We start from the raw sequence: 11565 nt of genomic DNA, 5'->3' as shown, positions 1-11565 counted from the left end.
AAAGACTTCCATTCATTACGGACATCCTAACCAAAACTTTATCCCTAACCTAATCTTACCACCACCCACTTATTACCGATAACCTTAACCTTGTCTAATGCCCAACTCTAACCTTAACCTAACCACAAATCTTACCCCTAACTTCAACCAGGATCTCAGAAATGACATTTGAAAAAGTAAATGTAAAGTTGCTGATAATACAGAGTTGGTTTGCAGTTTTTGATACAATTCAAAAGGATAGAACCTGGCTGTCAATGGCAAAAAGTAATGCTCATACACTGACAAGCAACATACTTTCTCCTCTCCTGTTCTAAGCACGATCTCTGAACACATCTTTAAAATCTCTGAAAACACAAATAATTTTAAGACAGTGGGTTTATGTTCATATATATCTCATTTTATGATTCTATATGCTGTTGTTCAGTGTTGAATAAAAGCCTTTCTATAGGTAGCACCAGTAACAAGTAGTTATACATTTTGAGTTGACTGGCTGCTATACTACTAAGTAATGGTATTATGATTCCCAGCTTCAGGATATATTCAAATTCGCCATGTTTGGAGCCTCATTTCCCTTTAGCAAGGGTTACTTTAGTAAGTAAAATATCATTTATGAATTTTATATATATTTCAAAATGATATACATAGAATATTTCGCCCTTCACATTCTCATATCTATCTATCTATCTATCTATCTATCTATCTATCTATCTATCTATCTATCTATCTATCTATCTCTCTATCTATCCATCGTGAATTAATATCAATCAATGAAATGGATAATAACAGCCTCTAGTCTAGTACCTACTAGTAGCTTTAGTCGGCCTAATCTACTCCATGTGTCTGTGACAGATGTCATTTGAGCAGTAGGTGGCGGTAATGCGTCACAGCCTTTCATGTCAGCTTAATTTTAAAGAGAAGAAGTTTAAAACGTAGAAGAAGGAGGAACACGTGATACGCACATACTGAAAGCAAGATGGCGGTGGTAGTGCGGAGCTTGCAAGACCAGCTCGAAAAAGCCAAGGAAAGCTTGAAAAGTGTGGACGATAATATTCGCAAATTAACCGGACGTGATCCCAATGAATCGAGGTAAAATTCCAATGACCTCATTTCACCTTTGGCTTCTTTATTGCTATAAGCTAAGAATATGCTAGCGTCCAAACGACGCGGCTAGCATGAGTCGGTCAACTCGCTAGCTAGGACAGACATAGACAATCGTGGTTTTCCCAGATGAACCTACACGTATGTCCACACTGGATGATTACACATACATACGTAGGTAACAAACTGGGAATGTAAAATTACTCTTAACCCTGAAGTAAAATGTGAAGTTGGTTGAGCTAATGCTAGGCCTCGTAGGAGGCGTTGTCTGAGTGTTTCCAAAAAGAAGCCTGTCAGGATATGTTAAGAATTTCCGCCTTTAACAACGAGGCTTCACTTCAAATACGTTGTTCGCCTTTATCTTCCGTTAGTAAGTAGATCCACCGAGTATATTGTTGCTTGATCTTGTTCCCTGTTTTGTTTTTAGGCCGGGTCAGATCCGTCGGCTCGGCGGCCCCATGGCAGGCGTCGGAGGAGGAGGTAGAGGCAGAGGAATCAACCTGCTCAGGTAAAACTTGGCTCTGGATGGTGAATGTCTAAAACAAGAACACAGCTGGAACTGACAGTCGTATAGAATTGTATTATAGCCTTTTCTGGTTATAAGACTAATCATTTACAGCATTTGAAATGGATCCAGATACGCCATGAAATAGAACGGATTTTGAATCAACCCTCTACACAAACAAAAATGGAGCATTGTGATTTTCTATATAGTGCTTTTCATTGCTGTACCTCATAAACTGGAAACTAGACTGTCACTCAAATGTTTATACCTTCATTCTCCTCAAATTAAATTTAGCACTGCCAAATTCCACAGACTCAAAAATATCGGACCAATTTCTTCCCCCATCAAGATCTATTAGTTTTTCCCTGTGAAATATTGAACTTCAGCGTAAAAACAATAACTCCCCCCCCCGATCCTTTACCAAACATTTAATAGTTTCTTTCCTGACCCTTACCACATCCTTCCACCAAGTCAGGACTTTGTCTGCGCAGACGCTTTCACAACAGCAAAATATAAATTGTGCTATGCAGATCACATTGTTTCATCTCATCAACACTAGCGCCGGCCCTTCTCACCTCAAACTGTAGACATCTGCGATGGTGTATTATACATTTGTCACGTATTTTCATCCGCACATTGGATGATGACACGCTTTGCGCTTTCCTACTGTTCTTTTTCAGGCGCAGTCTCTCCGAGATAGGAAGCGGCGGCCCTCCTGCCAAGCAGAGGGACATCGAAGGAGCCCTGCTGAGGTGAGCATCTGTTTTTTATTACAACAAATTTTACGTACAAGGTGTAGCTGGGAATCGCTACCCGCTACTCTTTTCAGTTTACAATTGAAATTCTGCTTCGATATGAATTAGCTTTCAATGGAATAAAGCTGTAAACTGTGCAAAAAAACCTCGCTGCATTATTAACAGTGTGAGCGTGTGTCTGCTTGTTGTGGTCATTTTATACTGGCTCCTGCCTCGATGGTAAAATAAAAAAGAGATCAGGAAAAGTAAAGAGGTGTCAGTGGACAGCTTCGGCTGTTTTTGCTATGAAAATAACAGATTAGATTTGGTGAAATATACGCTGGCATATGATTTTATATGTTCTATATAATTACATGTAATGCTGATATGAGTAATCATGCCTCTTGTTGATGATGAATTTGGGAATCTTAAACTTGGTATATGTTCGGGTGGCTTTTACACTTCCTCTGGAAGGAAAGCATTGAACAAATATGACAATCCTGTTCTTTGATTGTCATGTTGCTGCTTCAAGGCAATTTTTTTTGTTAGCTTGTGAGCAGATCACACCCCTGGCTATATTTGGCTTTCTGACAAATTATATTAAGGTGCTATGTTTAGGTGAGAGTTAAATATCAGTCACATGTTTGTGTCTGTCTGCAGGCTGGCGGGGGACCAGAGGGCCAGGAGAGATTTGCGCCACGACAGCGACGCCGAGGATGACGATGATGTCAAAAAGGTAAGGAACATGTTGCTGTTCATTTGTGCAGCCTGTGGATATAAAGTTGAGCAAGTTTTCTGTAGCAGATACTTGAGTTTGACAAAAATCCAGTGGTTCCGAAAATTTGGAACCAGTTTATCAGGAGTTGTTTCTTGATTCCCATTCGTAGTTATGACAACATTGAGTTTCTTTAGATTTTGTTTTGACTGTTTATTTACCTTAACAATGTCCACTCCTTTTCAATATCACAGGACCCCATACTGCTTAAACTTTCCCATTTAAGTGAATTGTCCGGGGTTTTAAGTTATTTTTAATTCACTTCAATATCGACTGGTAACAACAGTTTTTCCTGTTTCCGCCTCACTTCAGCCGGCGTTGCAGTCGTCTGTTGTAGCTACCTCCAAGGAGCGAACACGCCGAGACCTCATTCAAGATCAGACCATGGATGAGAGGGGCAAACAGAGGTAGGTCAACATGCCTTGAACAGGCTTTACATACAGAGGACATTTTTAACTTTAGTTTCGTCGGCCCTACAAATAGTGGAAAAGGGGGGAAATATCTTGAATCAAAGGGTCAACACTTTCCTATTTCAGCTGAAAATTTCCTGTGTGTGATGTTGAGTTTGTTTTTCCTTGTCAGGAATCGGCGTATGTTTGGCCTGTTGATGGGGACCTTGCAAAAGTTCAAACAGGAGTCAAACGTCTCTACAGAGAAGGTGAGGAGATCTTTCCAGTTAATATAGTTTTATGTGTGCATTAAGAATCATTCTTTGAGTTAGCAAATGTCATCCAACAATGCAAAGACAATAAAATGCCCTGAGAATAATTCCGTGTAATGGTTTCACTCAGTTACTGTTTCAGATGTTTTTTAGTTACAAGTCACTGGACTCTTTTGTTGTTAAAGTGTCTGCTTTGATTTTAGAAAATAAAGAGTAATTGACGTAAGCATGACCATAGTGCGTATCGCTGTGCTAAATGTTAATTGTATTGTGTCTATTATTGTTAATCAATATTTGAGATAAGAGATACATTTCTGATTTACCAATTTCAGGAAACCATCTCAAAAAGTTTAAACTGACATTAAACAAATTAGTAAATACATTTGGTTGGCTCTTATCATTGTTCTCATCGGCTGTCGATCCATTTTCATTGATTTCCCTCTTATCTGCAGCAAAAGAGGCGCACAGAGATCGAGCAGAAGCTTGAGGTTCAGGCTGAAACAGAGAAAAAAAAGGTGGAGAATGAGAAGAAGGGGCTGTTTGAAGAGAGGAGAGCCAAACAGACTGAGCTGAGACTACTGGAGCAGAAGGTCGAACTAGCACAGCTGGTAAGAAAGAAGTACAGAAAGTAAAATGGTTATTCAGGTTCTCTTGAGCCGTTTTCAGTTTCATTGAGTGCCATTGACTGTTTTCTTCTAACACCGGAATATGTCGTCAGCTTTGCGTGTGCATTATAATTTTCATTTCACTCCAGGGACGATCTAAGAGCTATTGTAGTGATAAAGAGCAGCTAGTGGAAAATAATTGTATTCGCAATTTAATCTCATTCTTCCATCTACAGCAAGAGGAGTGGACCAGCCACAACAATCATCTGGTGAAATACATTCGCACTAAGACCAAGCCTCACATATTCTATTCCCCTGGGAAAATGTGCTCCGCAACACAGAAACTCCTTGATGACTCCACCAAGAAACTAAATGGTCAGTAGGGCTGAAAGCATCAGTGTTTTGTATGTGCAGATCAGTCTGTGTCTTTCCTACTGGCAGATGTTGGTCACTCTTTAACCTCAATTTGTTTCTTTGTAGTTGTGTTTGAGGAGAGGCGTGAGGCTTTTGCCGAACACCTCATAAAGATGGAATCGCGCCCCAGGCGACAGCCAAACCGTGACCAGGACGGCAACACTGCGGCAACAGGGATGGACCACCCAAAGGAGGGTAAGCCAGCAGGTCAGGTAGTCAAGGTTACAGGTAACAAGGGAGATGCAGAGATGGAGGAAGAGGAGGAGGAAGAGGAGGAGGATATGGGAAAGGAGGGGGGTAGAAAGGTGATGGAGAAGGATGAGGAAGAGGAGATGGATGGGCTGAAAAAGGCAGCTGAAGAGGGAGAGAGGATGGAGTTAGGTGAGGTGGCTAACAAGGAGATGGAGAAGGAGGAAGAAGAGGAGGGAGTTAATGGTAGCGGGGAGCAGAGGGAAATGGGAATCAAGGAGAAAAGTTCAGGGTTAGAGAAGATGGATGTTGAGGGGAAGCAGGGGGACAGGAGGAAGGAAGAGAAGGGAAAACCAGACAGTAAACAAGAGCCCACAGACTCCCAGAATGAAAAGACCATAGACACCAAGTCCTTTGAACCAACTAAAGCCAGCCAGGAGGCACCAGACACCAGTCAGCAGCCCCAGCCCAGCCCCTCTGCAGAGGAGCCAGCAGAACAGCCGTCTGAGACCATTGGGGCATCGCCTGCCCCAAAACCCCAAGCAGCCTCCACAATAGTTGGGCAAGTAATGATCACCCCTTGCTTAGAGGTCCAGGACTCTGCAGCTGAGAACCAGGCTTCAGAAGGGAAATCACAGCTGAAAACCCCACAAGCACAGCTCGATTCCCAGGAGGCTCTAAGCACCACCAGCCCTGCACCCCCCAAGAAGAAAGATAGCAGCGGAAGGGGGAGGAAGAAGGAAAAGGAGCCGAAGAAGGGCCGCAGTCACAGCAAAAGTTCCTCCTCTTCCTCCTCCGGCTCGTCCTCCAGTGGAAGCTCTTCATCTTCTTCTGGATCCAGCCGCTCTTCGTCGTCCTCCTCGTCCTCTTCCAAAAGCAGCAGTCGCAGCCGAGACAGTAGTAAGCGCAAGAGGAGGCCATCAGACAGAGGCGGGGAAAGGAAAAAAGGAGAAGACAGGAGTCACCATAAGCGAGGAGGGAGCAGCGGAGGTGGAAGAGACTCAAGGGCATCGAAAGAGAGGAGAAAGAGGAGTGATGAGGGGAGGGGCAGGTCGTCCCGGAGTGAAAGGGAGCATAAAGATAGAGACAGGAAGGAAAAGAGACGCTAATCTAGTTCTCATTCAGCCTCTGTGCAATGACACAGGAAATTAAAGCTCCAGTGATTTCATGCCACGAGATGATTTGAAGTTTAACAGTTTATTGTAATTTCACTTTTTTCACATAAAGGCCCAGTGGTAGTTCTAAAGCAAGTCGATTTAAACCAAACTGAAACATGGACGACTGCTTATTGTTTTCTTTCAATCGTAAATATAGTCACGCGGTGCAACTGGCAGGGCTGCTCCTAGCGCTGTTTCTAATTGGGCTCCTGGCGACATAGATCCGAGGTAGGACAGGCGCGGTTTTAGTCGTGTTATTTTAAACTGGATGAATTGTTCTCTTGGTCGGACTGGGTTTTTACAGAGGTCTTTTTTGGCGCCACAGTGAAGACATTCTTTTTGAAAACGTTTTCCTTTTTTTTTTTTTTTTCATCTTAATCCTCATGCCATAGGCCGGGGTATCAGTGGTTATGCTAGCAGTGCTCAGTAGTTGTGTTTTTCAAGTTAATGTGAAAACACTGTTAATTCCGATTTGTATCCACTGTTTGATCGATTTTACGGCCGTAGTATCCTCATCACATGGGTACACGTGTGATCTGCTTAAATATTGTTTTTGAATCTGTTTCTCAATGTTTTGTTTTTTTTGTACCAATTGATGAAACGCTTCTAAATAAAGTTGAGGTATTTGTGGAAATGTGTCTTGTTATATTTGATATCAAAGTCATTATTTTCAGTCAAGTCATCTAGGGTCTACAAAACCTCACAATTGGATTCCTAGAATACCACACTTTGTTTTAAACTAAGGGTTGAACATATGGAACTAGTGAATGTTGGTATTTGTTTGAAAAATAACATCCAAGTAAGTTAGCAATTGTCAATAGTTTCCGCTCAATACACACTTCATCAAGAGTCTGCAATTTCTGAACACATCCAATTGTTTGATCAGTGTGACGCATTAAACACCATTGGTTCACAAACGTCATAGCTTGTTTCTCTAATGGAAGCAATCCGATGCATTGGGAATGAATCCAATTTCTCAAATGTCGTGGTTTTAGATGTGAAGAGATTTCTCTGGACTTAATTGTTGGACCTGTTCAGTATTGTGTGTCCTGTGTTTCTGACTATTTGTGTTTGGCTCTTCATGCAAATAAACATGTTTGCTAAGACCAAATTACGTTTTTTGACTCTAAGTTTACAGATGTGTCTGGTACTGTGTTGACATGAGGAGTCACGAGCGGCTGAATTGTGTGCAGCCGCTGAGAAGAAATGTTTTACTTAGTTAAGAAAAGTATGAATCGTGGACAAATACTGAACAGGGTAATTTTGCATTTTGAGTCACTGATGTTTACACCAGGTCTGAATGGGGTCCTGTCATGGATGGCAAGTCTGTCAGCTATAATGATGGGTGTGAGATATTGATGAACAGAAATGTCCACAAGTCATCAGGTTAATACAAAATTCTTACATTTATTAGGAAACTTTAAACAAAAACCATAAAAACATCAGGGATAAATTCACTAAGAAAAACAGACTTCCTGATTAAAACAAAAGTGATGCTGCTTCAGATTGTACCAACAGAGGTCAGTTCAGAGTCAATAGCATATTCAAATACAAATAACATTTGTGTTAGACACTACTCTTATCTGAAACTGCAGAAACATGTGGATGTGTTTATTTTGATTCTTTGGGTACAAATCTTGATTCGGTCGGACTTGTTGCTCGACTGTAGACTCTGCTGCATCAGTTCGCTCACATCTCATTCTTCTTAAAGTCCTGTTGATATCTAACAGCTCGGCTGTGTGTTCACTGCGGCTGATCTGCCAGGTCATTCTGCTCAAAATATCTGCAGGTTACAAACAGGAAATTAATATAATTTCAGTTTAGCACTAGTGTCAGATGGAGTTTTAGGAAAAAGATCCCCTGGAGTAAACAAATACAAAAATAACATACAAAGTTTATTATTAAAAGTGCATCAAGAAATAAAAAGTATAATTTGTATGTCTGTTTGCTGCATTGATTCAATATAATTTATTTCATAATTTAAGTTGTTAAATGTTGGTATATTCACTCAAATAAATCAGATATGGGTAGTTAGAGTTTTGAATGTACGGTAAGTATGGGGTCTTTGGGTTGGAGTTAATTTTACCAAACAAATACACTTGGTATATCAAATATGATTTGATCAGAATGATTTGTACTCGGTAGTACATACCTGGCAACAAGACAGATGAGCAGGTTGAGGGCAGGTAGTTTCTCATCGTCCTGACTCTCCTGTGGAATCATGGGAGCATGACACATTGTCAGGTCGAGTATCACATCAAGAGTCAAATTCGGACAGGCCTTGCTATAAAGAGTATGTTAAAATAAGTTCTACAGAAATTCTAAAACAATCTCGAGTAAGTATTCTTATTATATCTGCCCAATAAACGTCCTCACTGACGGATAAAAGCATCACAGTGAGTAGCAACCACACACACTGATGGTGCTACATAGAGGACGGGCAGTGGTGAAGTAACACCGGTTAGAGGACAGTCGTACAGACAGAGTCGTACCAGCGTGCTGCGGAGCTGAGCACATCTCCTGGCCAGTTGTCTGATGCAGGAGTGGGCTTCAGGCAGTAAAGGCTTCTCCAGGCAGGACAACAAACCAAACAACCAGCGGCCCTGGAACAAACACACGGTCGTCATGTTCTGATGCTTTATTTCCAAATGTCAAATTTACTAACAATATTCTACTGAAGACAATGAGCCAAGTTTTCCACCTGCAAGACAACTAAGACATGTATCTATAGCATTGAACTGAACAGGACCCAACAACCGACTGAAGAAGCTGGAGAATCAAATCCAAACTCACCAACTGTGGAGCAAACTCTCTCTCCTCAAACCAATTGACGAGAGTCTCCAGCACCATCAACACTGTGGACTGTCAACACACAGAGAGATGATACAAATCAGACTGTTCCACTGGTGAAGAGAGTGGGTGTCAGTTTGATAATGTGATTATTCACATGGGGAGATTATTTACCTGGTTGAGTCTGCTGACGATGCTCAGGAAGGGAGGGAAGCCGACCTGAACAGAGACATCAGTTAAATTTAGTTCTTTACAGTTAATCATAATTTAAACTCTTTACACACTTATCAGTATGTCACATTGAGGTCTTATATAATTAATTAAAAATTAAACTCTTAATCAATAAACAAAAGCAAGAGAAGTTAAGCATTTTAATTTTACTTCAGGCTAGCTGAACAAAATTTGAGATACAACTGTACCAACGTGTTTAATGTCAGGTTTTACTTTAATAGAACACAGTAAATAATATATATATATATATATATATATATATATATATATATATATATATTATTTTTGAAGATAAGGAGTTTCTATAACTTTATTCAAACAAACACATTCATACAACCTTGCTGTAGTCCAGTGCTGGTTCTGCACCTGTGTCACAGGATGACGTTCCCAGACAGACGACCTCCCCTAAACAAAACCTCTTCCAGCCCTCCTCATCTGTTAGCCTTGGCTGTAAATCAAACAAACTTTAATATTACATTTACAATAAGTATCTTATGCAGTTTACCTCTTTTTGCATGCATGTGCTGTATACGCATATCAAACAATCAGCAAGTGATTCTGCTCAAACAGAAGCTCCTGAGGTGAAGCATTCAATGTGATGCTGTCAATTCATACTGTTTTAATGACTGGGTGAAACTTGTAACTCTGCCATCTCCTCACCATCAGCACATTGTCATCCAGAGACTGGCTGCTCCAGTGGTTTCTGTTCCTTGTGATGCTCTGAAAGCAAAATGCCGAACAGAGAAATGTTTTATCCAAACACTGAGCCACGTAACAACAATTTTTTAAAAATCCATCAAATGATCAGATTAAAGAAAAGTCACTGACTGAATTAGAAAAATGGGATACATTGAATATGTTCAAGTGATTTTAATTTAATCTTAAGAGAGGAGGTGGCTCTTGTTTTACCTGTCTGACATCCGAGAAGTGACCGACTTGCTGCCGCTGCCAACTGAGACTGGGGCAGAAACCCATGGGAGCAGCATGGCAACCTGCCACCTGAAAACCAGAAGTATATATCTGAGACACGTGAGGGGAAAGAATATATGCATTTCCTCACCTGATCTCATAAACGCAAACATCATTCATACGTTTCCGATAGCTCAGTGAATAATTAAAGAAAGGAGGCGGAATACTAGTGAAGTATTGAGTGGGTTTTACTTATACGTTTACAAAATATACTTGAGTAATTGTTGCTTGGTTTCATTTGTATATCATATCTGCACATTCTTCCATGATCTTTATCTGTCTTTAACATGAATATGTCATCTCAGAACAACGTCTTAGGATAGCAGTCCATTCTAAGATACAAACAGCATCTCAAAAACAAGGACAATGTACACAGAAGACAAATAAACAGTACATTTAAAGTGTCATCATACTGCAGTATCCAGTACTAAGTTCCTTTCTGCACATATTCCTTTCTTGCCAGTGTGTTCATTTACTCACAGAAGCATTCACTGTTTGTTTCTTCTTCAGTTTCTTGGGGTCAATCTGAGCAACAACCACCTCTGGACATAATGACGCCTCCAACCTGACCAACAGGAAACACATTGTTACAGCACAAACCTGGTTCAACCTGGGTCAACGTTCTGCTTATAAATAATGTTATCACTTATGTAACTATGTGGTTTAAACCTCTCAAGTAAAAAAAAAAAACAATCTGTAAAAATTGACCAAAGAAATTGCCATTGCATACCTAATAGAAAGGACTTATAACTTTAGGTATTCAGTATTGCATGAATTTAGAAAACCAAACAACAAAACATTATTGGGACTCCTCTATTAAATCTAATCAAACTAAATCTATCAGTGTGTGTGAAGGTATACAGAGCAACAACTATAAATGGCCTCAATACACATTTAGAACTTGTATTTATGTTCTCATGTTGGATATAAAGTTGTGTATCCATCCATGGCCCTGTTGTTGAGAGGCACTAGGCGGCCTCACGGCCGCACACCGCAGGAGAGCGGCTCTTCTCCCCCCGCGGAGCAGGAGGAGCTGGGATGTGGGTGAACTCACTGGACTTGTCGCAGATACTCCTGTGGGTTTCTTGGAGGTCCCTTCAGGTCCAGCTCCTCTGCACTGGCTCGGCACTCCACGGGCAGCAGCCTGGGCATCAGCTCCTCCGTGTCAGACCTCATCACGTCACTGATTAGTGAACATCTATCGTGGATCTGAGGGAGAAGGTCCGCGGCTCGGGATGAAGCGTCCAATCTCGATTTAAGAACCTGTCGTGACCCAAACAAACCACCACTTCCTGCACACAACTGTTCGCACACTAGACGGCCATCTTGCTTGTAAACGCGGAGCGACGCGTGACGTCTTTTTTGTGCGCGGGGGTGGTTGTCAAGGGGATGAACGCCGCACGTGCCGCTAGTTTATTAGATAAAGGGCGAAGTCCA

General features: G+C 41.2%; 2 protein-coding genes across 2 annotated transcripts; one reads left to right on the top strand and one right to left on the bottom strand.

The window, feature by feature from the left end:
- The first annotated feature begins 947 nt into the window (after positions 1–947).
- pnn (pinin, desmosome associated protein) lies at positions 948–6772 on the top strand. Its single transcript, XM_062397149.1, has 9 exons — positions 948–1086; positions 1526–1606; positions 2284–2355; positions 2998–3073; positions 3425–3519; positions 3695–3770; positions 4226–4381; positions 4615–4753; positions 4859–6772. The coding sequence occupies exons 1-9, from the start codon at positions 974–976 to the stop codon at positions 6088–6090; spliced, it is 2040 nt and encodes a 679-aa protein (XP_062253133.1). The 5' UTR covers positions 948–973; the 3' UTR covers positions 6091–6772.
- Positions 6773–7520: 748 nt separating this feature from the next.
- Positions 7521–11475, bottom strand: gemin2 (gem (nuclear organelle) associated protein 2). The gene is made up of 10 exons (XM_062397251.1): positions 11183–11475; positions 10609–10693; positions 10069–10158; positions 9820–9879; positions 9497–9607; positions 9103–9147; positions 8932–9000; positions 8631–8741; positions 8291–8349; positions 7521–7921 (listed from the first exon to the last, which is right to left on the bottom strand). Exons 1-10 carry the CDS (start codon positions 11302–11304, stop codon positions 7882–7884), a joined length of 792 nt encoding a protein of 263 aa, XP_062253235.1. The 5' UTR covers positions 11305–11475; the 3' UTR covers positions 7521–7881.
- Positions 11476–11565: the final 90 nt, after the last annotated feature.

This window comes from Platichthys flesus, chromosome 10 (assembly GCF_949316205.1).
Source record: "Platichthys flesus chromosome 10, fPlaFle2.1, whole genome shotgun sequence".
Classification (NCBI taxonomy): domain Eukaryota; kingdom Metazoa; phylum Chordata; class Actinopteri; order Pleuronectiformes; family Pleuronectidae; genus Platichthys; species Platichthys flesus.
This window is presented reverse-complemented; position numbering and strand designations above follow the sequence as displayed.